The 26,481-nt window shown below is 52.6% G+C and overlaps 1 protein-coding gene across 1 annotated transcript in view; it reads left to right on the forward strand.

Annotated features, from left to right (window-relative positions):
* The window catches only part of ACTN1 (actinin alpha 1), a 106,490-nt gene extending 80,598 nt beyond the window's left edge, over positions 1-25,892 (forward strand). The window contains 14 exon segments of the mRNA XM_030931528.1: positions 7,346-7,438; positions 8,808-8,972; positions 8,974-9,039; positions 11,133-11,280; positions 14,638-14,788; positions 15,322-15,430; positions 15,895-16,035; positions 17,144-17,326; positions 17,607-17,741; positions 19,219-19,398; positions 20,084-20,230; positions 21,669-21,734; positions 22,967-23,125; positions 25,175-25,892. Coding sequence (XP_030787388.1) covers positions 7,346-7,438; positions 8,808-8,972; positions 8,974-9,039; positions 11,133-11,280; positions 14,638-14,788; positions 15,322-15,430; positions 15,895-16,035; positions 17,144-17,326; positions 17,607-17,741; positions 19,219-19,398; positions 20,084-20,230; positions 21,669-21,734; positions 22,967-23,125; positions 25,175-25,333 — 1,902 coding nt within the window. The 3' untranslated portion in view covers positions 25,334-25,892.
* The last annotated feature ends 589 nt before the right edge of the window (positions 25,893-26,481 follow it).

Here is a 26,481-nt window from a genome sequence, read left to right on the forward strand (position 1 = left end):
CCTTCTCCAGGGAGTCCAGACCAGAGCCCTGCCTGATGCTTCTCAACCAGGCTGCCATGGACAGTTGTGCAGGTTGCAGACTACCCACGAGTGCCATGTGTGTGCAGTGGATGACGGAGATTTGAATGTTGATTACTAAAGTGATCCTACAGATGGCGGTGAAAATGTCTTCTAACAAAATCAGTAGGACATTTTCCCAGTAGAAGTGCCCTTGGGGAAGAGGTGAAAAATGATCCAGAGACACCATATGAGCTGGCAGCAGCCCTGTTCCCTGCCTAGTTGGGCGTCCAAGACCCTCCTGAACTTCCTTCCAGGGCTCACTGGTGTGGACCAGAGACAGGAGAGCAGCTCCGTCTGGAGGCTCCTTCTCATAGGTGTCCCCCCAGCCTGCCCAGCCCCTCTCAGCCTCTCCTCTGGCCTTCCTTCTGCTTCCTCTTTGTCCTTCTCACCTCTCCTGCTGCTGTTCCTGTGCCCCCTCCCTTTGCCCCTCATGGCCAGGGTGTGAGCAGCTTCTCTCCCTTGCCTTGATTGGCCTCCTGGTCCGATAGCTGCAGGTGTGCACCTGCCCGTGTCCATGGTCAGGCTAAGCTCTCTGCTATGGTCGTTTCCCCTCCTCCCAAAGCTCCTTCCCCCTCTTCCAGTCTCTCCCCTTCTCCTTCAGGGGTCTGTCCCGGGCTTCATGCCCATCGATGCTGGCCTTCCCTGTCTCTGAAGCCTTCACTGTGTCCTGGCTGGTGACAAAACTTGGAAGGGAGTGTGAGATGCGTGTGGGTGTAGGGGGTATGAAGTGGGTGTGTTTGGTGTGTATGGGTATGCGGGGTTCTGAGGAGTGTGTGGTTTGCAATATGTGTGGTGTGAGGGATGTGGTGGGTGAGATATGGGGTGTGTGTGAGGTGTGTGTGTATGGTATGGATGTGTGTGTGGTATGTGTATGGGGGGTGTGGTGTGTGTATGGGGGGTGTGGAGTGTGTGTAAGGTGTGTGTCTGGGGGGTGTGGGGAATGTGGTGTGGAAGGGTGTAGTGTGTGAGGTGTGTGTGTATGAGGGGTGTATGGGGTGTGGGGACTGTGGTGTGTGAGGTGTGTGTGTATGAGGCATGTATGGGGTGTGGGGATTGTGGTGTGTGAGGTGTGTGTGTATGAGGGTGTATGGGGTGTGGGTACTGTGGTGTGTGAGGTATGTGTGTATGAAGGTGTATGGGGTGTGGGGACTGTGGTGTGTGTGGTGTGTAGGAGGTGTGAGGGATGTGTGCTGTGGGTGTGAGGTAGGGTGTGAGGTGTGTGTGTGGTGTAGGTGTGTGTTTGATGTGGAGGGGTGTGGTGTGCTGTGGGTGTGAGGTGTAGGGTGTGTGGTGTGGAGGAATGTGGTGTGCTGTGGGTGTGAGGTGTAGGGTGTGTGGTATGGAGGGGTGTGGTGTGCTGTGGGTGTGAGGTGTAGGGTGTAAGGTGTGTGTGGTGTGGAGGAATGTGGTATGCTGTGGGTGTGAAGTGTAGGGTGTGAGGTGTGTGTGGTGTGGAGGGGTATGGTGAGCTGTGGGTGTGAGGTATGTATGTGGTGTGAGGTGCGGTGTGTGTGGAGTGAAGGGGAGTTCTGTGGCTGTGGAGTGTGTGAGGGGTGTGTGGTGTGGAGGGGTGTGGTGTGCTGTGGGTGTGAGGTGTAGGGTGTGTGGTGTGGAGGGGTGTGGTGTGCTGTGGGTGTGAGGTGTAGGGTGTGTGGTGTGGAGGGGTGTGGTGTGCTGTGGGTGTGAGGTGTAGGGTGTAAGGTGTGTGTGGTGTGGAGGAATGTGGTATGCTGTGGGTGTGAGGTGTAGGGTGTGAGGTGTGTGTGGTGTGGAGGGGTATGGTGAGCTGTGGGTGTGAGGCATGTGTGTGGTGTGAGGTGTGGTGTGTGTGGTGTGTGTGGAGTGAAGGGGAGTGCTGTGGCTGTGGCGTGTGTGAGGGGTGTGTGGTGTGGAGGAATGTGGTGTGCTGTGGGTGTGAGGTGTAGGGTGTGTGGTGTGGAGGGGTGTGGTATGCTGTGGGTGTGAGGTGTAGGGTGTGAGGTGTGGGTGTGGTGTGGGTGTGATGTGTGTGTGTGGTGTGAGGTGTGGCGTGTGTGGTATGTGTGTGTAGAGTGAAGGGGAGTGCTGTGGGTGTGGCGTGTGTGAGGGGTGTGTGGTGTGGGTGGTGTGTGGGTAACAGCTTGCTCTTGCTCCCAAATCTCATGCCACCTCCCCATGCCCCCCTCCCTTTCACTCATCCCTGTTGCAACCATTTCACGCTGCTTTTATCCACACCTGAGGGCAAGGTCACAGCTGGGTTGGTGGTGGTGGTGGTTGTCCTCTCATGTCCTGGTCAGGGGTCTGACCCAGAGTTGCCCCCACCACGTCTAAGGCGACTGCTTCGATCTGAGCAGGCAGGGGAGGGGAACCCCACCTCACCGTGTGTGGTGGGGCTGATGGAGAGGAAGGACTCTTCCTGACTCACACACTCCTGTCTTGTCTGTCTCCGGGCTGGCACCAATGGGGAAAATCTTCCAAAACCCGTGCCCAGTGCCCTCCATCCTCTCCACTGTCTTTCTGTCACCCAAACTTGTACAGTGGAATGAAAAGGCAACAGTGCCTAATGTGTGTGTGCACGTGTGGTGCACGGCTTGTGTGCCTGTACAGGCCCATGCTGTATAAGTCTGTGTACTGATTTCCCTCATTAGATGAGGACCAACTGCTGTTTGACAGGTGGGTTTTGGTTCTAATTCTTTCTCTGCTTCCCTCTCCCCTCCTCTTCCCTTACAGGGACTTAGAATGGGTGGAGAGCATTAAGATTTTGTTGATGTAGCTCGTGTTTTAGAGTTCATGGTCTGCTGTTTCTGAGAAAGAACACTTGAAGGCATGGACTCAGTCTGAGAGAAATTCATGAGCCATCTGGGAAAACCCTAAAAAAAAGAGCCGGCAGTGGCTGCGGTCTGACCTGTGCCTTGCTCTGCTCCAGATCTGAGCAGGGCAGGTGCAGTCACAGGACTGCCGGCCACCAAGGTTGTCTTGAGTAGCAGAAACTTGAACATGAGGGTCTGTAGGAGGAAGGCTTAGCAAGGCCTTGGGAAGGGGCAGACAGTGTTGTGGAGGGAGGTGACCACAGCTTGTGCAAGAAGCTTTGGGTGTGCAGGTGGAGCCTGCGGCAGGAGAGGAAGCTGGCAAGGTGTGGGCTGCCTGAGGAAAGGGGCCAGTTCCCCTCTGCCTGGTCACCCACCCTGGCCCACTCACCACAAGGAAGCTCGGATGCCTGGTCTGAGATCCCTGCTGATCTGGAGCTCAGTTAGCAGGAACCCTGGGCTTGCTGGCTGACTCAGGACAGAGGGAAAGACTGGGCAGTGGACAGGTGTGGGAAGAAGAAAAAAGCAGGTCCAGCTAGATTTGGGAACGTTTTGGCTAAAGATGACATAGATGAGATCCTCGTAGCATTCATGTGAATCTGTGGGTTGTGGGTGGTGGAGCCACAGCACATCATCTGGCCATGTTTGGGTGTTTTGATGTCACCTTGAAGACAGATCCTCTCCAGACTGTGCCTGTATCAGGCAATCAGATGCTGACTATTAGGGTAGCAGTTTGGCTTGGGATAGCTAAGTACTCGGGGATAATAATAGTTCATATCTTTTAAAAAATAACTCTTGAATATACAACAAAATGTATTTTATGTTAAGTTGTATAATAGCGCAGCCTAAAGTAGGCCAAAAAAAAAAAAAAAAAAAACATGAAAATTCGGGTTGGGTGCATTGGCTCACACCTGTAATCCCAGCACTTTGGGAGTTGAGGCTGGTGGATCACCTGAGGTCAGGAATTTGAGACCAGCTTGGCCAACACGGCGAAACCCCATCTCTACTGAAAATACAGAAATTAACCAGATCTGGTGGCACGCACCTGTAATCCCAGCTACTCAGGAGGCTGAGGCAGGAGAATGGCTTGAACCCTGGAGGCGGAGGTTGCAGTGAGCTGAGATTGTGCCATCGCGCTCCAGCCTGGGTGACAGAGCAAGACTTTGTCTCAAAAAATAAACAAAATAAAACAAACCAAAATGACCATGAAAATACCAACTAAGGGAAAGGAAACACAGATTTCTAGTAGTCTTCTCCTTTGGCACTTGGAAGCAACATTTTGCTCATTTCCAGAGAATATTTTCTGAGCCCATCAATTATCTGTTGCATCTGTTACATTATCTCATGTCAGGGCGCCTGGTTCTTCTTGCTGGGGTCCAGAGAGGCCCATCTCCTCTTCAGGAATAGCCTGAAGCCAGGGCTCTCCTGGGGTTCTCTTCTGAAGTTGCTTCTGAGGCTGCTTCAGTTCCTGAGGTTCTCAGGGAAGGAATCTTTCCTCCCCTAGAACAAATCTGTCCTTTGAACTTCTGGACTAAAGCGTCTTTGAGATTCTTTATGTACTTGGTGGTTCTGGGTGCCTCTCTCCTAGATCCCTCAGAGTTCATGGGGTTCTTGTAGCCATGAGAGGAAAACGCTAGAAAACCAGGAATTTGAGGTGATGGGGAAGGCCTGTCATCCCTAACAGGCTTTTCTTCTGCTCCCGGGATCATGTCCCATGGGCCTGACTAAGCCTGGCCTTCCCAGCTGACCTCAACTGACTTCTCAGACTGAGGCTGGTGGGTGATGAAGCTGCTTTCATCAAAGGACCACTATGGAAGCAGGTCCAACTCACCACCCAGTGGGCTTCTCTGGGGTGCAGCCTGCCTGTTGGGGGAGTCAGGCTGCGAGAGAAAGGGAAAGGATGAGGTTCTGAGGATTCTGCCATGGTTTTTTTTTTTTTTTTTTTTTTTTTAGAAAAATCAAATCTGGACTTCAGGAACCTACTTTCTAGAGGTACTGTAGGAGCTGGGCTGTCCCTCAAGGGAGCCCCGCTGGAGTCTGCAGGCTGGCCTGCCATACAGAAAGCGTTCTCATGTCTCCCGTGGTACTTGTGTGTTATTTCTGAAGGCTGATTCACTGGTTATAATGGATGGTATTCTCAGTCAGTCTCCTTCTGGAGAGGCCAGCCTGGGAGCAGGTGGCTGAGACTCAGGCTTGGGAACGCGGTCGGATCTTTGTGGAAAGTCCCCAGGAGGCCCACCCGGAATCTCCCCCAGACTTCATCCAGAAGGGAGCCCTTCTGACCCTGACCCTGACCCTGGAGTAGTCAGCAGGCTCTTAGGGATGGGCAAGGCTCTTGCGGTCCCACAGGACACATGTAAAATCCCATGAATGCAGACCTTAGTCCATCAGTTTGATAAATTGGCACACATCAGAGTTTATGACCCTTGAGCCGATGGATCAGGAGAGTAACAAAGTGAAGGTGGCTTTATCCAAGAAAATCACAGCCACAATTGCTTCATGCCAGTGATGAGTAGCTGCCAAGGAGTTTCAGCTGTTTGAGTGGCACATCTCTGGCATAGTCTGCAGGGGTGGCACATCCTCACAAAAACATCAGCCTGGAGGAGGACACACGGGTCTCTCCACAGCCCCCTGCCCCAGCCTTCAAGGGAAGTAGTCTGGGGCTTCCAGCAAGTTGCTCTCCAGCCAGCCCCATGAGGCTGCTGGCCTGGTTCCCGTGGCCCCGCTTGCTTTCTGGGGCTCCACGTCTCCTCGGCAGGCTTCAGGAAAAGCATTTCCCTCCTCGTTGCTTCTTGGGATTCCCCATGGGTGCTTGTTGGTTCTCCAGAGAAATGGCCATCAGTCAGGAGCTGTGGGTGAGAAGCAGCCATGGCATCTCCAGGACAGGGTTGAGTTGGGGGCAGGGGGTGAGGGCCTAAGGATGTGACTCCCTGTCTCAGTTTCTTGAGGCCCAGGACTCAAAGTCCCCACCTCAGGGGACTCTTAGACCACCCTCTGGCCACTCCCACCTTCTCCTTATTGCTTCTCCCAACCCACTCTGACACCTTGCTCTGCAGGGCGTGTCTCCCTTGACCTCCTTGACTGTGTTTCTGACAGGGCCTTTAGGATGATCTCATTCTGCCCCTTACCCCCTGCCCCACACACCCCACCCAGCACAGTCATCCACAAAGCACATGATTTGGTGGGTGGATGTCTTATTCGAGAAGTTCTTCAAGGAAAAAACATTTCCGTCTTCCATCTTAGTCATTCCTTCCAATTCTAAGCACGTTCATTCTCAGGAAGCTCTTCCTTACGACCAGCCTCAGTTCATCTTGCTACAGTTGAAACCTGTTTTGTCGTGTTCATCAACCAGTTGTGAGGTCCTATCTTTCAACCCGTTAATCCAGGGATCATTTTTCATCTGCAGGACACCCTTCTCCAGGGTCCCAGGAGATACTAGCTTCTCCCACCCCCAGGCTGTCTTCCTTTCTACCTTCTGGCCCCCAAAAGGCTTTGAGTTCACTTCTCCCTTGGCGTAAGGTTGGAATGTATGCAAGAACACAGCTGGATTTTAAAACCACCTGTTTGAAGTGGACTCAGGAATGCTGGGTCCCTGCTGGTATTAGGGGTACAGTAGCCCCCACAGCTGCAGAAGGCACAGCTGCAGCTGTGGGGGCTACTGTACCCCTAACACCAGCAGGGACCCAGCATTCCTGAGTCTACTTCAAACAGGTGGTTTTAAAATTTAAACCCATTTAGGTTTCTTGGTCTTTGCCTGGGTTGCCATTCAGTCCCTTTCCCTTCCTTTCCCTTTGCTGTTGAGGCCTGTCTTGGGTCCTTGCTAGCCCGGCACACAGCGCATGATGTGTGCTTAGCTGTCCCGGAGGGGCCTGCGCTGGGCTTGCTGGGCATTGTGTCCATACTTGGTTGATCTGGAAGTCTGGACTCGGGTGCAGTAGAGGGGTCCCTCAGTTTTCTCTAAAGTGCTTCAGGCTTTGGGCCAAGAGCCTTGGGAGATTCTGCAGGGATCCCGAGAGGTCCCACGATTTCTCAGTCAGCACTTTATCCCAGGACTCCCAGATTTGAATTCCCACATCTCCAAGATCCTGGAAAATCCAGCCAGAGGTCCTAAGCCTTGGAATTCCAGTGCCTCCACTTGGAATTCCAGGATGGGTATGAATTTTCTCACCTCTCCACCTGACCTGAGCATTTTGATTATATCAGTCATTGGATTAGTTTCTTCCCAACCTGCAGGTTGGGCCTTAAACTCAGGCTGTTCTCCAGGGGCCCAGTTCAGCCACCAAGACCTCTGTCCAGGCTCACCTGACCCATGGGACCTGGCCATGGGCTGGCAAGGAGAATGGTAAGGAGAGAGGAGGAATGTGGCCTCACAGCCTTCTTAACTCCCTTCCGATCACAGGGAGCTGCAGGAATGGGAGGGGCTTTGTCAGCACAGGTGTGTACCAGGTGCCCCTGCTGCTGGGGCTGGCTGGTCGTGACTCTCTCTGTCTTGTTGCCAGGCGGAGACAGCAGCCAATCGCATCTGCAAGGTGTTGGCCGTCAACCAGGAGAACGAGCAGCTTATGGAAGACTACGAGAAGCTGGCCAGTGATGTGGGTACCCCCTGGGTTCACCTGGCCTGTCTCTAGCAAGAGTCAGTCCCCTAGAACGTGTACCTCCAAATCTTTCCTTGGAGCGTAGTCCCAGGCTGGTATAGTCTCTGATCCCAATACAGCTAGTCCAGGGCAGCCTGAGCTCTGTTGTGGCTCTCCCAGAAAGTAGTGAGGTGGGGGCAGAGGCCAGTCCCTGAGTCATCATGAGCCTAGGATATCCCTTTGCCTCTCAGGGTCTGGTTTTTTTCACTTGTCAAGTAAGAGTTGAGCCAGGGGATGTCAGAGCCCTTTCCAGCCTCGTGTACTCTTAGTCTGTGAGTTTTTCTTCAATGAGAAAAGGAGCGCATCTTGTTCTAAGAGGGTGAGGGTAGGGCTTTTGGTAAATTAGTGCTGGCTCAGGCTAGCATAGCGGCTACCAAACTGTAGCGGCTGTCCCCTACTTTTCAGGGGACAGGATTACGCAGTGCTGGGTTTCCTGTTCTGCCATTGGCTACATTTGGGTTAAGCCTCCTCCTCTTGAAAGAATTCAGCCCTTTGAGCTGCTCAGCCCAGGCTCTTGGGGGATCTGCTGCCTAGCATAGTAAGAACCCAGGTTCTGGAACCCAAGTACCTGGGTTTAAATTTCTGCCATTCCAGCCAGGTCACCTTGGCAAGTTCCAGGACCTGGTAGGGCCTTGGTTGCCTCCTCTGTAACATGCAGATGATCACAGCCCTTAGCTTCGTAGTGTTTCTGTGATGATTCAGATGAGTCCATGTGTGTGATGTGCCTGGCCCCCTGCAGGTGTTCAGTGTATTCCTATTGTCATGTGCACCCCTCCACCTTCTCCACCACCATCACCTTGGCTCAAGGAAAACAGTCCAGGCTGTGCCTGCTTATGCTCCAGGCCAGCTCTCTGCGCAGAAGCCAGTCTCTTCCCTTTTAAGTCAGAGACCCACATTCTAGATTCCTAGGAAGTCAGATGGCAAGAACTTCTGGAAACAGCTATTAACCCCCTCCATGGTAAAGATGAGGAAACTGAGACCAAGTCAGTTAGAACCTGGTGCTAAAACCCAGGTTTCCTTCCTGCCTTTTAGTTGCACTATTTTCACACCAGGTCTATGGGTCTTCCCTGAGCAAAGCAGGGAGGTTGAGTGATGTGACTGTGAGTCAATGTACTCTAGTAGCCAGGCTTCACGAAGCCTGTAGTTCTCAAAGGGAACACCCTGGAAGCTGGCTTCATGGCCTGGGAATGTTGGTAATTGGGAAGGAGTGTGCTATCAGGAGAGACCCCTTCCCCTTGCGGGAAGGACTGGGAGGAGAGAGAGGCTGGCTCTAGCACACTCCCTCCCCGCGTCCTCACCTCCTGCCCCCACCACCTTCCCGCCCTAGCTGTTGGAATGGATCCGCCGCACCATCCCATGGCTGGAGAACCGGGTGCCCGAGAACACCATGCATGCCATGCAGCAGAAGCTGGAGGACTTCCGGGACTACCGGCGCCTGCACAAGCCGCCCAAGGTGCAGGAGAAGTGCCAGCTGGAGATCAACTTCAACACAGCTGCAGACCAAGCTGCGGCTCAGCAACCGGCCCGCCTTCATGCCCTCCGAGGGCAGGATGGTCTCGGTGAGCACTGGGGGTGATCCTGGGCCCCTAAACTGGACTGCCTCCACCTCTGAACTGCTCCTAGTCGTGGTCAAAGTCAGCTTTATGGGGGTGGGGATGGGTGTGTTTGCTTCTGCCTACATACACTGCTCCAGAAGTCACTTCCCCTTCCAGTTACCACCCAGGCACAAGCCCAAACTCGGCCATGTGGGGCAGTCCCCTCTGCCCAGACCATTCTGGGTCAGGCTTGCCCTTCCAGACCCCTAAGCATCTACTCCAGACCTCCCTCTCACAAAAAATCATCCCTGTGAACACAATGCTTTTTGACACCCTGAACAAAACAAGGCATAATTGAATCGCAGTCAAGTTGATATCTACTTCCATGGAATCTTTTTTTTTTTTTTTTTTTTTTGAGACGGAGTCTCGCTCTGTCGCCCAGGCTGGAGTGCAGTGGCCGGATCTCAGCTCACTGCAAGCTCCTCCTCCCGGGTTTACGCCATTCTCCTGCCTCAGCCTCCCGAGTAGCTGAGACTACAGGCGCCCGCCACCTCGCCCGGCTAGTTTTTTGTATTTTTTAGTAGAGACGGGGTTTCACCGTGTTAGCCAGGATGGTCTCAATCTCCTGACCTCGTGATCCGCCCGTCTCGGCCTCCCAAAGTGCTGGGATTACAGGCTTGAGCCACCGCACCCGGCCCCATGGAATCTTAAGTAGTTAAAAAATATTATTACTTAAATAATAGTTTCGTGGGTTTTTTTGAGTGGTATATTTCAAAGATACAAATAAGCAAAATACAGAACATAGAAATTACTGAAGATCTTACTACCTAGTATCAACTTTAAAAAAATGATTTTAATCTTTTTGGTTTTTTCATGTAAATATTTGAGGGAATCCTAAAGCATATGTATTTGAAATTAAACATTTTTCCCCATTTTTGTACTCAAGTGTCCACTGACAGATAACTAAAGCATGTTTTATATAATAAGCTGCTTTTAAAAAAAACCAAAAAACTCCAATCTTAGATTATATTCTGACCAGCTTTCCATGTCATAAAATACTCTTCTTTTAGGTTATTTTTGTTATTCATCCCCCTTGACACTGTCCCCACAACTTAGGGAAAAATTGTCTAAGCCAGAGGAACACCCAGAAGAAAATGTAAGAAATTTGCCGTGACGGAGCTTTTTGTCCTTAAGCGAAAAGTAATAGGAGCGTCCTAGGCACACGACAGGTCTAGAAGGGGAGGGTGAAAGGCAGACAGCATTGTGGGGAGAGCAACCCAGGGGGTGGTGGAGGGAGAATACATTGCAAGTGTGTCTGCAGTTTGGAAAGTTGCCGTCATTTTGGGGCTCCAAGGCTGAATCAGTAGCTTTTAGGTGGCCAGAGCCAATGCTAGCCTAAGGATGCTCTATGAGAATTAGACAGAGTACCCTTTCTGGGGGACAGATGTAGCTTGGCCTGGGGACATGTGATGGGGAGGGTGGCTTGCAGGGTGCAACCCCAGCGACTGCCCAGCTGGGTACCCTTGCACAAACTAGAGGCATGGCCCTGTCTGAAGGGGCGTGTGGGTGTGCACTCGGCATCTGTCCTCCCAGAATTCTGGCCGGCTCACCCAGGCCGGGGTCTCTGTAGGCCCCAGGCCCCAGGCTACTGCCCAGAGGCCTGAGTCCATGAATGGATCCAGGACCGTGAGGAGGCTGGGCAGCTCCAGTGCCTGCTTGCCTCATTCATTGTTGGTCTGTTTACCTGGGGGGGCCCTTTGCCTTAGCACATGTGTGGCTCCTGTGATTGGATAGAGTCCTGTGGGAAACCAGTCCTAGTCAGGGAGAGCCCGGGGCCGTTTCCCCATAGGACTCTATTCTCAAAGTCCCATAGCTGGGTGACCAATGTAGACGCAGGTCCCATGCCTTGCCCAGGAGGCCTGGCTCCTGGGAGCCCAGAAAATACCACTGCGAGATGGGAGGTAAGGTGGGGCAGCCTGGTTGGGGTGGATATGGGGCAGAGATAGGGAAGAGGCTCTTCCTGGAAGGCATGGGGCACCTTCAGGGATCTAGGGGGCCAGGGGACCTTAAGCCTAGGCCCAAGGCAGATCCTGACCCTGTACCTCCCATCCCCACAGGACATCAACAATGCCTGGGGCTGCCTGGAGCAGGTGGAGAAGGGCTATGAGGAGTGGTTGCTGAACGAGATCCGGAGGCTGGAGCGGCTGGACCACCTGGCAGAGAAGTTCCGGCAGAAGGCCTCCATCCACGAGGCCTGGACTGACGGTGAGGCCAACCCAGCCTCCTGCCTCCCCAGGGCTTCACTTTCCTACTCTGCAGCCCAGCCGGCAGCCACTACACTATTCTTTGCTTTTCGTTTGTTTCATTTGGTCTCTTACTAGTTCCATGGCATTAGGCAAGTTCATTAGCCTTCTGGTTGCCTCAGCTTCCTCATCTGTAAAGTGGGGATAATAATAGTACCAACCTCACAGGCTTATAAGAATTGAATCAGTTAATACATAATGAAGTTCTGAGGGGAGTTCCTGCATAGTGCAGTGCTGTGTGAATGTTCACCTTGCAGTCAAATGCTCTAGCACCTGAGTGTTCACTTTGGTTTTTTGTTTTTTGGGGGGATTTTTTAAGACGGAATTTTGCTCTTGTTGCCCAGGATTGAGTGCAATGGCGGAATCTCGGCTCACCGCAACCTCTGCTTCCTGGGTTCAAGCGATTCTCCTGCCCCAGCCTCCCTAGTAGCTGGGACTACAGGTGCCCGCCACCATGCCCAGCTAATTTTTGTATTTTTAGTTTCACCATGTTGGTCAGGCTGGTTTTGAACTCCTGATCTCAGATGATCCACCTGCTTCTGCCTCCTGAAGTGTTGGGATTACAGGTGTGAGCCACTGCACCCAGCCGTATAATGTCATCTTAAGGAATTGTGTCTGCAAAGACCCTATTTCCAAATAAGGTTCCATCTTGAGGTTCTAGGTTGACATGAGTTTTATGGGGGACCCCATTCAACCTAATTCAGCCTCCTCATAGGGTTGTTGTGAGGCTTCAGTATTATAGTACATTTCATGTTCATGGTTTTCACCTGTTCAGTTCTTTTTCCTGTATTTCCTGGCCTCCAATGACAATGAACTGCCCTTTGCCTTAGCACATGTGTGTCCCTGTTACTCCAACCTTGAGGCTCTTGGGGACGTGTCTGGTGTCTGCTTATTGGCAGCTAAGGTGAACTCTGAAGAGAGAGGCTCATACCCAGGATAGTGTTTCCCCAGAACCTGGACCACGGCTAGAGGTAGGGAACAGGCTGCCCATCTGCTGGGGCCCCTCCGGCCATTTCAGCTGGAGTCTGGGGCAGACCCATTGGCCGGCGGAGCTCAGTGCCCTAAGACTCCCCCATTCAGCCCTGTTTTGTACTCCTCAGACCTTAGGTTGGAGATAAGAAGGAAGAACCATACCCCAAGGCCATTTGGGAGTGGCTTGGCTTGGTGTAGGGCAGCGGTCCCCAGCCTTGTTGGCACCAGGGACCAGTTTCGTGGAAGACAGTTTTTCCACAGAGTGGGGAGGAGGCAGATGCTTTCAGGATGGCTGTTCTACTTCAGATCATCAGGCATTAGATTCTCATAAGGAGCACACAACCTAGATCCCTCGCATGCGCAGTTCACAATAGAGTTTGAACTCCTGTGAGAATCTAATGCCGCGCCTGACTCAACAGGAGGTGAAGCTCAGGTGGTAATGCTCACCCACCTGCTGGCTCACCTCCTGCTGTTTGGCCCAGTTCATAACAGGCCACGGACTGGTACCAGTCTATGGCCCGGCGGGTGGGGGCCCCTGGTGTAGGGGATGGAGTGTGCTTGACTGGCTAAGGGGGGTTGGGTCTAGTTCTCCTTTGTAAGTAAAATGCTGGGCTTTGCACACAATGGTTAGAGGTTGCTGCCCCCACTTCCACTGTGTGTGTGTGGAGTTATTTATCCAGGCGTGGACAGGGCAGAGTGGAGGAGGGATAGTGGGGATTGCACTGATTCATCACCTGCTTCTATTGGGTCCAGCTCACAGCCAAAGTACAGAGGAAAGATTGACCTTGTTGGCTTGCCAGCCACCAGCAGGGGCACGAGAAGTGCTGGCATGCTGGCACAGCCTCTGGGGAAAGCAGTTTGGCTACATGTATTCACGTCTACCAATTTTACTACACTCTAACCTGGGAATTCCATTTCTTGAGACTGTCTAAAGAATCCATCCTGAACATGGAGACATCCACACTAGGGCAAGCCGAGGGGCCCAGCACGCCACAGGACAGTGAAGGGTTAGGACAGTGGACATGCAGCCTTTCAGCAGACGTCTGCATGAGAAGACTGTGGAGCCAGGGTAGAAATTCCAATAATGTGCTGCTAATTTTTTTTTTTTGAGACAGAGTCTCGCTCTGTCACCAGGCTGGAGTGCAGTGGCACGATCTTGGCTCACTGCAACCTCCAACTCCCTGATTCAAGCGATTCTCCTGCCTCAGCCTCCCAAGTAGCTGGGATTACAGGCATGTGCCACCACGCCGAGCTAATTTTTGTATTTTTAATAGACACGGGGTTTCACCATGTTGGTCAGGATGGTCTCGATCTCCTGATGACCTCGTGATCTGCCCGCCTCAGCCTCCCAAAGTGCTGGGATTACAGGCGTGAGCCACCACGCCCTACCAATGTGCTGCTAAATATTTTAAAAGCAGGAAACATAATTTATATATGCCCAAAGTGTTCACAGAATATCCACATAAGGAAGGACTGAATAGGAGTGGATAAGTAGGCTTACCTATAATTTTTTCTAAACTTGATATATTACCATTCTGTTTTAAAGAAGAAAGAACAGGGGGCAGGAAAGAAATGCCGCCTGGGGACACAGCCTTGGCTCCCAGCCCAGCCTTATTTTTTGAGATAGGCTGAGCATCCCAGCAGCAGAGGGTTGGGTGTGTGAGTGAGGGAGGCCGGGCCAGCCCCCGTCCTGTGCCTGTCAACTTCACAAGGCAGCTGGTGAGTATCGTCTAACAATGACTGTGGGAGGTCATTTCTTGTTCCTGCTTTCCTCCTGTGGAAACAAATTTAAGAAACGCAAGACCTGCTCATGCCCTGTAAAGAGAGGGCAGTGTGTCTGAGGGTCAGAGAAGGCACTAGTCATTGTCGGATTCTGTGCAGAGTGCACTGGACACACCGACCCAGGGAAGGGGCCCCTGCAGGGCTGCCAGCAGCCAGTGACAGTAACTGGGGACATTCTAAAGGCAGGGTGCCCCTGAGGTGCTTGGGTTGTTTTTTTCCTGGTTATACCAGAGGGTGTGGATGGCTGTGTTTCCTGTTGTGTTTCCTGTTGTGTGTATAGTGTCATGCCCTATGCATTCCCGCAGACTTCTGCATAGCCTTCCTACATAGACACTATCATGGCCTTGGAAGTGCTCTGAGGAGAGCAGTGCTTTTCCCCGTTGCGCCCGTGGTTGGATGTTCTAGTTGCACATCTGCTTTTGTACACTGCAGATCCCTACACAATGGGCACCTCTGTGGGAAGCACTCCCAGAAGTGGAGATCCTGGGGCTCTGAGGGGTGGGCGGTTGGGACCAAGGAGATGCTTCTCACTCTTGCTCAGCCGTGTGGCCCTCTCTCAATCCAGGCAAAGAGGCCATGCTGCGACAGAAGGACTATGAGACAGCCACCCTCTCGGAGATCAAGGCCCTGCTGAAGAAGCATGAGGCCTTCGAGAGTGACCTGGCTGCCCACCAGGACCGTGTGGAGCAGATTGCCGCCATCGCACAGGAACTCAAGTAGGTGGCCCCAGATACCCCTACCCTGTAGCGCCCTGTGGTGAGGGGCCAAGGCTGGGCTTTCTCAGCTGCTGGGGGAGGTGGGGGTGTGGCCATGAAAGGTGGGTGCCCAGGTAGGAAGGGAGTCTACGCAGAAGACAAATCTCTCTCCTGGTGGGGAAGGAGCCCGGGACCACGGCCTTCCTGTTAAAGGCCACCAGTTCTCACCTGTAGCTAGTACAGGAGCAGAGGGTGACCAAGCCTTGGTTCCGAGCTTTCTGGTTGGGCCTTGAGGGCTCCCTGCCGTTGGCCATTGGGGTGAAGGCTAGTGTCACCTCCAGCCATGATTGGGGAAGGGGTCTTCTTTGGTCTCCTCTCTGCGAGTCTCCTGAAAGAGGGGAGGGGGTGGAAGGAGTGCCTGGAAGGTCTCTTGAAGGGAGTGCCCCTGGCTCTTCCCAGCACCACCAGCCACCCCACTGGCAGCCTCAGGGAGAGGGAGATGGGCCATGAAATTAACCTGGGTCCCCCGACTTCCTTGTCTCTTCCCTCCCCAGTGAGCTGGACTATTATGACTCACCCAGTGTCAACGCCCGTTGCCAAAAGATCTGTGACCAGTGGGACAATCTGGGGGCCCTAACTCAGAAGCGAAGGGAAGCTCTGGAGGTGAGGGGTCCCAGAGGGAGATCTAGGCCCATATCCAGCAGCCCTGAGGTGCTCCTTCCTGCTTCTTGACTCTCTTTGCTTTGGGCTAAAAGACTATGGGTTCCCCAGACCTCCCCCAACCCTGGCCTAAATGTGGAAGATTTACTTTGGCACAGGATTTGGATTTTGCCCTCATGGCGATGCCTCCTCTCTTGCCCTCACTTGTCTCATCCTCCTAGTTTAGTGTGCTTTACAGCCCAACCCCAGCCATTTGAGAACCCTCCTATTCTACACACCAGACTCTGGGAGCCAGGCCAGGTGACTGCGATGTGAGATGGTTCAGACACCTGGCAGGAAGAGCTTGTTCTTTCTGCCTGATTGAGGCAGTGCTTCTAGACCTGGGGCTCACCAGGAGGATCTCAATAGGAGTGGGGGATGATTCTGGACATCACTGTACTAACGCCCACCCTATTTGGCACTCCCAGCGGACCGAGAAACTGCTGGAGACCATTGACCAGCTGTACTTGGAGTATGCCAAGCGGGCCGCACCCTTCAACAACTGGATGGAGGGGGCCATGGAGGATCTGCAGGACACCTTCATTGTGCACACCATTGAGGAGATCCAGGTGAGCCCCACCCCACTCCCCAGAGGCTGGCTCCCCTGGGGCCCTTGGCTCACGCTCTGTGGGTCGCTTTTGCAGGACTGCCCCTGAGGAAGAGCATCCCAATGATTTTATAGACACAAAACCTTTGCATCTGACTTATTTTGACAAGATAATATATGCACATGGTCTAAAAAAAAAAAAAATTAAAAGGGATGTATGATAGGGTCTCCCTCTGACTCCTTATCCTCCAGTCCCTAGTTCTCTCCCCAAAGGTAAGAATTTGACTACAGTCTCTGCACACAAGCAAATATGTTTGTTTCCATGCTTTGCACCCTTTTTGTATAAAACAAAAATTAGCTTTTATTATATACCGTATTCTAAATCTTGATTTTTATTTTATTTTTTTAGAGACAAGGTCTCGCTCTGTCACCCAGGCTGGAGTGCAGTAGTGGGATCATAGCTCACTACAGCCTCCAACTCCTGGGCTTAAGGGATCCTCCTGCTGCAGCCTCCCTAGTAACTGAGACTACAGGCTAACATCACTATGCCTGGCTAATTTTTTAATTTTTATTTTTGTGGAAATGGGGGTTTTTCTTTGTTGCCCAGGCTGGTCTCAAACTCCTGGCTTCAAGAGATCCTCCCATTTCAGCCTTCCAAAGTGCTGGGATTACAGGCATGAGTCACTGTGCTCAGCCGTGAACCTTGATTTTTAATGTAACATTTATTTGGAGCTCATTTCACATCAGTTAGCAGCTTCCTCAATCTTTCATGCAGCTGCAGAGTACTGGGTTTAAAAGGTTTTGCCAGGAGCTAAGGAAGTCCATGTTGTGGGAGGTCATCTGGGGAGTGAGCCTCTGGAGCAGCCCTTCTCCTTGACCTGTCAGGTGGTGAACACGCCAGAGGGTTTGCTGTTAATTTCACCAGCCCTAAGGATGAAACTGTTGCTTTTGATGACTGTGGCTTCTCCTTCCTGTGGCCATACCTGCCATCCCAGTTCTCAGCCACAAGAATCTTTGAATTGATGCCTCCTGGTCTCCCAGCTGGTGTGGAACTCAACTTCCATGGCCCTTCCACTCACTTCTAGCGCTCCCTTTGTTCCTCTTACCCATATATTCCCATCTCTGTCCAGGGACTGACCACAGCCCATGAGCAATTCAAGGCCACCCTCCCTGATGCTGATAAGGAGCGTCTGGCTATCCTGGGCATCCACAACGAGGTGTCCAAGATTGTCCAGACCTACCACGTCAATATGGCGGGCACCAACCCCTACACAACCATCACGCCTCAGGAGATCAATGGCAAATGGGACCACGTGAGTTGAAGGGCATGGGCCGAGCCATCGTAAGTTTCATAAAGTCAGGGATTTTTGTCCATTTTAATTGATTTTTATCAATTTCATTTAAAATTGTCATATAGTAAACACTCATTGTTTGTCCAAATGTCAAATGACTGGATTTCCAGAACAGGTTGACACCTTCACTCCTGTTCTGTTACTGACCGGCCCTTCCCCTCCTGGGTCCTCCATTTCCTCATCTGGCACATGGGCGGATGGCTGACCTGTCCCCAAAGTCGCCTTGTTATTCTTGCCCCAGGTGCGGCAGCTGGTGCCTCGGAGGGACCAAGCTCTGACGGAGGAGCACGCCCGACAGCAGCACAATGAGAGGCTACGCAAGCAGTTTGGGGCCCAGGCCAATGTCATCGGGCCCTGGATCCAGACCAAGATGGAGGTGGGTCCCGTGCTGGGAAGCCGTGCTGGGGCTCCCACCCCTCCCCACACTATCCCAGCCAGCCAGGCTGCCTGTCTCCCTGGGTGGGACCCATGGAGGACTGAGGCCCTGAGCCCACCATGGGTCTGCTCTCCTGTGGAAGGCTGTGGGGGTCTATGTGAGGAAGCCCTGCTGGCACTATCTGATTTGGGAGCAAAGACATATGAGGACACCACTAAGAAGCTGCCTATGGGCTCACGCCTGTAATCCCAGCACTTTGGGAGGCCGAGGCAGGTGGATCACCTGAGGTCAGGAGTTCGAGAGCAGCCTGGCCAACATGGTGAAACCCCGTCTCTACTAAAAATACAAAAATCAGCCAGGTGTGGTGATGCGTGCCTGTAATCCCAGCTACTTGGGAGCCTGAGGCAGAAAAATCACTTGAACCCGGTAGGCAGAGGTTGCAGTGAGTGAAGACTGTGCCATTGCACTGCAGCCTGGGCAACAGAGCGAGACTCCATCGCAAAAAAAAAAAAAAAAAAAAAAAAAGAAGAAGCTGCCTGTGAAAGTCCCATAGGAGGGTCAGCTCCTGAGCACCTGATCCGGCTTAATCCCTTTGGTGTCTCTTGTTGACCAGGCCTCCCCTTCCTCTCCTCCTCCTCCTGATCAATGAGCCTGGCCAAAGAAGATGATTGATCAATCCCAGAAAGAGAACTGAACCCCAGTGGAGCACAGAATGTTTTGCTGAATTGTGTGGGGTAGATAGTGGGGTGCTTTAGCAGATCAGGAAAGGGGCCCTGCTTGGCTAGAGCGTGGCCTCTGAGTTCCTTAAGGACAGAGACCATGTTGAGTTCACATTTGTGTGTGTTGCCCCCCGCACCCCTGCCAGCACATTGTCCGTAGTAGACAGGCAGGAAATAGCTACTGGATTGAATTGAGTGGACAGAAAGTGCTTTCACAAACAAGGGTTGTTTACATGGATGAATAACAGACATAAATAGGCATTAGGCCTGGCCTGCAGGGATGGATGGGATTCAGGTGGGCCAGGGCAGGCATCCCAGGAGGCAGAATAGCAGGAGCAAGAGCATGGGCACTGAGGGAGGTGAGTGAGGTCTGCCGAGGCTATGAGGATCCTGGCTCAGTGGGTCCCTGAGATGGACAAGACTTGGGAAAGGGGCATTTGAATGGCAAGCAGAGGAGTGAATATTTAGGTTAGAACTGACCCTGCATTCCCTTCCTGAGGCTGACAGGTACCTGAGAGATGGTAGGTATTTCATCCAGTGATAACAGGGCTTGTTATATACCTCTGTGGTGCTGTTTCCATACCTAGGAGCACCCATGCTAAAAGTGTCTTACTAATTACCAGTGATGGCCTCCTTAGGGCTGGGATAGGAACTGAGAATCATTTGAAGGCTTAACAAATGATTTTGGAGGCCCCAGTCCCCACCCTATGGGAGCAGAGTGAGGTGGTCTGACAAGGTGCCTCTTTCCCGGTGAGCAGGAGATCGGGAGGATCTCCATTGAGATGCACGGGACCCTGGAGGACCAGCTCAGCCACCTGCGGCAGTATGAGAAGAGCATTGTCAACTACAAGCCAAAGATTGATCAGCTGGAGGGCGACCACCAGCTCATCCAGGAGGCGCTCATCTTCGACAACAAGCACACCAACTACACCATGGAGGTGGGTGGGGCTGGCCTTGTTCCTCTCGGGAAGCCCATGTGCCCTTCTTTCCTTCCTCCTGGGTGGGAAAGTCTCCAAGGAAACAGGTCATAGTTGGAGGATAAATTCACTTCACCTCTGAAGCCTCACATCTTCAACTTTTAGTACCTTTTACTTTCCCGAGGAGCGTGTTGAGAATACATATTTCTAGGCCCCGTCTCTAGAATCTGCTTCACTAGTTCTGGGGTGGAGTTCAGAATAAGCACTTCTGGTGGTTCCGGGTGCTGGCAGGCTCCAAACACTGGCTCAGGCACCTGCTTATAAGATGGCTACTTGTTTTAACTGTGCAAGTGTGTGTGGGCTGGGGGTTGTGGGGTTGGAGTTTCGGGGAATCACACATTTTTTTTGTCTCAATCTTTCCTACCCCCAAATCTGCCCTCCTTCCTGACCTGACCCCCATTGGCAAGTCCCGGTCTCTTTGCTCTCCCAGGCAGAGGCTGCTACCCTGCCTCCTCGATCATCTAGGGTCCCTGTCCTAGTAGGTTGTGCTTGTCCTGGTTCCCCTCCCTCTGGTGACACTCAGCCACACGGAAGGCCAAGTTTGATGGCTTTGGCCATTTTGATAGTTGGGGATTAGGGTGGATAGGGGCCGCCAGGAGCCCAGGCGTGGGACCCCTTTGCTGACAGGCCTCTTGCCTGCCTGCAGCACATCCGTGTGGGCTGGGAGCAGCTGCTCACCACCATTGCCAGGACCATCAACGAGGTGGAGAACCAGATCCTGACCCGGGATGCCAAGGGCATCAGCCAGGAGCAGATGAATGAGTTCCGGGCCTCCTTCAACCACTTTGACCGGGTGAGAGCCCCACCCTGTGTTTTCTTAGTGCAGCCCCCAACCCCTGCCCCAGGGCCCTGGAGGGCACTTCCCCGGGATGTGGGCTGCCATGAAAGTGAGGAGGGAGAGAAAGGGGAAACTGCCATCAGCCTGCCCTGACTCGATGCACCCCACAAAAGAAACCTTGGAAAACTTGTGTTGGTGCCTCATAAGCTTCCCTGCTTTCTGGGAGAGAGTGTTCATCCTGTGGGTAGAAAGAGGACCTTTGACCCCTGACCCTTGCTCTCCTACCATGAAGAGTCACCCACAGTGAAGGCTTGCTGCTCCCTGGCTGTGGAGACAGAGGAGCAGAAGACTCCTCCTGCCCTCGCTGGCCCCCACCCCTACCCCGACCTCCAGCGGCCTCTGGGACTCTGCTGGGGATGTCAGAGGCCTTGGTCCTGGGTTCCCATCCCAGCTCTGGGTCAGGCCGGGTTTTAGTGGGTTGCCCCTTCCCAGTGCCCTGGGGCTTGCGGGCGGTCCCAAGGCGTGGGAGCATGTTCTTGGGTGCTGCCCACCACCCCTGCCTGCTTCATGGCTCTCTAGGCACCTGGGGGAAGTCCCTGGGGAAGCCGGGGGGGCTGGGTCACTTCTGGGGGAGCTTCTCACCCTTGTGGCTCATCACACCCCACTCTGGTCCTGCTCCCTGGAGCAGGGCTGTGTGTGCTGGGGGGAGGGCACCCCCTGGAGCCTCGTTGGTGTGTCTAACCGTGTGCACTTTTATTTCCCCTCCTCCCCCGCCCCCACCCTCCCTCCGCATGCCTGTCCCTGTGTCTCCCCACACACGCCACCTTCCCCCGGGGCATGCCCCCCTCACGGCTCCACCTCCCTGACACCGCATGGCTCGCTGCCTGGCGCACCGCGGCCCCAGGATCACTCCGGCACACTGGGTCCCGAGGAGTTCAAAGCCTGCCTCATCAGCTTGGGTTATGATATTGGCAACGACCCCCAGGTACTCGCCTCCTGCATGGAGCACGCTCAGGGGTGGCGTCTGGGGCGAGAAATAATGCGTTTTTCCTTTTTCTCTTCTCTCTCTCTGGATCTCCTATCCCCCTCCTATGGGCCATGGGGCTCGTCCTCTCCTGCTGTCTCTGTCTGCCCTGTCACTGGTCCACCCTCTGCCCTCTGCTGTCTTTTGTGGCAACCTGCTGGGTGCCCACTGTCTTCCATCCTCACCGCTCTTCATCCCATGGGTGGATTTTTGCCTCTCCCTGCTCTGTCTTCCTCCTGTCTTTGGACGTTGCCACCAATGTGTGTTTGCATCTTCTCCTCCTATATTCCTTTCCCTGTCCTGATTCCCCAAACCATAAACCTCATCCCCGCTCTGGCCATCTGTTCCTGTCTTCCTGGCCCCGGGCCGGCCCTTCCTCTTCCTGCCTTCCCGACCCTCCTTGTGTCTTGGTACCACTGCCCCCCACAGAAGAAGACAGGCATGATGGACACGGATGATTTCCGCGCCTGCCTGATCTCCATGGGTTACAACATGGTAACGTAAACCCCACCCTCTGTCTGCCCTGGTGAGGAGGCAGCCAGCTGGCGGGAGCGGCCAAGTCCCAGGAGTGGCAGGCTGGAGGCCCTCAGGCTAGGGATTGCCCTCTCTGGAGGAGCCACAAGGCCCATGTCCTTGGGGAAGATGGCTCCCTGAAAGCCGGCCCGGCCACCGGCCTGTGTGTATCCAGGAGCCCTGGCCTCCTCGTCTCAGTCTCTGTGCTACTTCATCTTCTGGTACTTCCTCACTCCCACTGTGGACAGCTGGGCTGACCCTGAGGCTGGCAGGAAGGACTGGTGGTGTGGGACATCCCAGGTTGGGGGTTGGCCTGCGTCACCTCACATGGAGCATGGAAATTGAGACTTCCACCTCTGTCCTGGCGGTGGCTCCGGTTGGGCCTGCTGCCCCTCTGAATTGTCCCAGGCTGTCCCCCATTCCCCAACCTTCCTATTCTGTCCCCCCTCACACAGACATTCTGAGCAGGGCAGTCAGGTGACTCCTGGGCCATGGTGCCAAGTGAAGAGCTCACAGGCTGCCCTGTGCAGTGCAGAGCATGGGCATGGGGCTAGGAGCAGTGAACCTGGGAGTAAATCCCAGCCCTGCCATCATTAGCGTGTAGCCTCAGGTGAAGTGGGGGAACCCTACAGGACTGTTGCAAGGGTTAAATGAAGGAATTTAAGTCTGTGCATGTATCTGGCACATAGAAAATACAATGTGGTGGGGAGAGAACAGATTCTAGAACCAGACTGCCCGAGTTCAAATCCCAGTTCTGCTGCTTCCTGGCTGTGTGACCCTGGGCAAGTCACTTAGCCTGTCTGGGCTTCAGATTTCTCATTTGTACGATGAAGATAATAAAATACCTACCTTTATGGTTGTAGTGAGGATTAAATGAATTGAAATAAAGCTTTTAGGTTAATACTTGGCACATAAGACATGCTGCATAGGTGTCAGCCATTGTTAATCGTTGTGATCACTGTAGTTATTATCAACATGATTATTTGCTATAAGAGGAACCCAGGCATCTGCAGGGCATGGGAAACCCTGAGCTGGGTCTCTCCTCTTGAGTGTTGTGTCCCCATCATACCCTTAGGACAACCCAGGTTAGGTCAGGGGGATGTGCCCTCCTCTTCCAGCCACAGGCTGATCTGAGTCCCCAGGGTCTTCAGTCCATATGAGATATTCCCAGCAGGCCATGGGCTGACAGGCCTGGGGTTGGCTGTTTCCTCCAGGGAGAAGCAGAATTTGCCCGCATCATGAGCATTGTGGACCCCAACCGCCTGGGGGTAGTGACATTCCAGGCCTTCATTGACTTCATGTCCCGCGAGACAGCCGACACAGATACAGCAGACCAAGTCATGGCTTCCTTCAAGATCCTGGCCGGGGACAAGGTGGGTGTTCTATGGCATGGGCATTGTGCTGGGGTGGCGGGCACTGGCTGGACTGTGATCTAGAGGGGTGAGAGCTGGAACCGCCCCTTCTTCCAGGGTCTTTTGGCCTCTCCTTGTTTGCCACTTCTACTCATTTCTATAATGCCTTGGGCTCAGCTAAGGTGTCAGGACACAGGATTAGTTTAAGTGACCCTCCCAGGATCACTGCTTGCCAGTGAGGGACTCCATAGCTGGGATGAAATGACGGGTGGCAGAGGGGAGTAGAGTGGTGTGGATGTGTAATTGGACTCTTGGAGTCCATCTGACAACCCCTGGGACTTCACCCTTGGTATCATCCTGTGCATTGGCATGGACTATAGTGGGAGCAGGAAGAGGGACTGTGGGACACAGGAAGGAAGCATGTCTCTCGTGTTTTCTACCCTGAGCAGTGATCCACTCTGGGTTTCCCAGTCTCCCAAGTACCCTGCAACACTCCACCTGGCAGTGGAGGGATGCAGGGGATTGTCTTCATGGATGCCAGAGGCTCAGTCCAAGTCTCCACTGTTCTGAGATGGTCATTGGTAGACCTGGATGTCACCCAGAACCACAGCCATCTCTAGCCCAGGGACCTGAGGGGATCTATAGAAGCCACAGATCCCTCAAATATTATAGAAAAGACTCACAGAGCAGCCAGAAGAAATGGTGGGGGTGGGATGTGGGCCTAGGGTCTGTGTTCTGTTCTGTAAAGTCACAGTAAATCCTTATGCCATCCTTCCTTCAAAACTGAGAAGATTCAGGCCAGGCATGGTAACTCATGCCTATAATTCCAGCCCTTTGGGAGGCCGAGGTGGGTGGATCACCTGAGGTCAGGAGTTCAAGACCAGCCTGGCCAACATGGCAAAACCCCATCTCTACTAAAAATACAAAAAATTAGCCGGGTGTGGTGGCATGCACCTGTCATTCCAACTACTCGGGAGGCTGAGGACTGAGAATCGCTTGAACCTGGGAGCCGGAGGTTGCGGTGAGCTGAGATCACACCACTGCACTCCAGTTTGGGTGACAGAGTGAGACTCCATCTTAAACGGAAAAGATTCAGTTACCAAAAGCAAAAGCCAGTAGGGAGGGAATATAATTTCTGAAATGTCTGTCTACAAGGGAATAAAGGCTGAACCTACAAAGAAGTCCCCAAAGGTCTGATTTAAGTACAAGAACAACCTTATTTGCATCATAGCACCTTGGAGCTGGAAGGATCCTCAAACCATTTAGTTGTAGTTGCTAATTTTGTAGAAGAGGAAAACTGGGGCCGAGATAGGGGCCTCGTCTCCCAACTTTGGGATTGACAGTGGCAGCTCCACCCTCCCTCAAACTGGTTCCCAGGGCACTCTGGCAGAGGTAGGGCATGGTGCAGGGGGACTACCTTGTGGGTCAGAGCCCCCAAATGAGCTCTCCTGGATCTTGAAGCTCCTAAAAGACACAGCTTTCAAATAGACCTAGCATGGGCAAAACCTGGGAGACGGCAGATACTCAGGCTGGAGCTGCTTGTATGGGGCAAGGCCCACATTTCTGCAAAGGAGCTTAAGATAGCCTGACCATATTTGGGAAGCAATGATGCCCAAACGTGAATGGTGTTCTTAATCTGCTGGAGGGCTCATTAAAATTAGACTCTCTGTCCAAAGCCTCCAGAGAGCTCAGCAGAGTGCGTATGGGGTCCCCCCAGGAACCTATACGCTCCACCAGAGTATCTGCGGATACTGCTCCAGCACGCAATTATTGCAGACTAGTGTGATTCAGAAGATGGTTATAGGTGTAATTGGCATATGGAATTAGATTGGAAAGTGGCTTAAAAAGTAGGTACTGAAGTGGAAAACCTGAGACAGTTTTAAAAATACATGTGTATGCGGTATGTACATGTGTGGATATTTATGTCCATACATCCTGTAGTTCCAGGAGGGAGGCATAATGCAAATGGCACGCACTGCCTTCACGCAGCCGGGCTTTGCGGCTGTGTTGGACCACCCCGCTTTACGGCTGCTGGACTTTGCGGCCGCCTTGATCACTCTTTCCCCGCAGAACTACATTACCGTGGACGAGCTGCGCCGTGAGCTGCCGCCTGACCAGGCCGAGTACTGCATCGCGCGGATGGCCCCCTACACCGGCCCCGACTCCGTGCCAGGTGCTCTGGACTACATGTCCTTCTCCACGGCACTGTACGGCGAGAGTGACCTCTAATCCACCCTGCCCGGCCGCCCTCGTCCCGTGCGCCGTGCCCTGCCTTGCACCTCCGCCGTCGCCCATCTCCTGCCTAGGTTTGGTTTCAGCTCCCAGCCTCCACCGGGGCGAGCTGGGGCCCACGTGGCATCGAGCCTCCCTGCCCGCGAAGTGACAGTTTACAAAATTATTTTCTGCAAAAAAGAAAAAAAAAAGTTACGTTAAAAACCAAAAAACTACATATTTTATTATAGAAAAAGTATTTTTTTCTCCACCAAATGGAAAAAAAAGAGGAAAGATTAACTATTTGCACCAAATTGTCTTGTTTTGTTGTGACATAGGAAAATAACCAAGCACAAAGTTATATTCCATCCTTTTTACTGATTTTTTTTCTTCTTCTATCTGTTCCATCTGCTGTATTCATTTCTCCAAATCTCATGTCCACTTTGGTGTGGGAGTCGGGGTAGGGGGTACTCTTGTCAAAAGGCACATTGGTGCATGTGTGTTTGCTAGCTCACTTGTCCATGAAAATATTTTATGATATTAAAGAAAATCTTTTGAAATGGCTGTTTTTTAAGGAAGAGAATTTATGTGGCTTCTCATTTTTAAATCCCCAGAGGTGTGACTAGTCTCTTTATCAGCACACACTTAAAAAACTTTAATATTGTCTATAAAAAATAGGACAAACTTGGAGAATATGGACAACTTTGATATTGCTTGGCAAGAACGGTATTAAAACAACCACACTCCTATGACAACTCTTTGCCTGCTCCTTGCTTGATGTTTTCTGGAAGTGTGTGTGGGGTCAAGGATGGCGTGGGGCACCTGTATCTACCCCTAATGTTTTTGACCCTGCTGTGTTCAATCGTCTTACACTTCAGTTTCTTCATTTTAAAAAGGAAAAGGTAATTTCTCCAGTCTCCTATGAGTTGGACAGAAAGTCATGGATGCGTAAAGGACTTCTTGATGATAAGCCCCACCTTCATTTTTCCACGGCATCAAACAGCTCTGTGACATCTGCATTCCCCCGACTTGTTTTATTTTTGCTGCAGGGAACAGCTTGAGTTGTCTCTTAAGAGTCATCTCATCCCTTGCTATTCAAGATGACCCACAGATGGCAGCCGTTCGGCATCACCTGGGAGCTCATTGGAAATACAGAATCTCAGGCC

Source organism: Rhinopithecus roxellana, chromosome 5, assembly GCF_007565055.1.
Source record: "Rhinopithecus roxellana isolate Shanxi Qingling chromosome 5, ASM756505v1, whole genome shotgun sequence".
Taxonomy (NCBI): Eukaryota; Metazoa; Chordata; class Mammalia; order Primates; family Cercopithecidae; genus Rhinopithecus; species Rhinopithecus roxellana.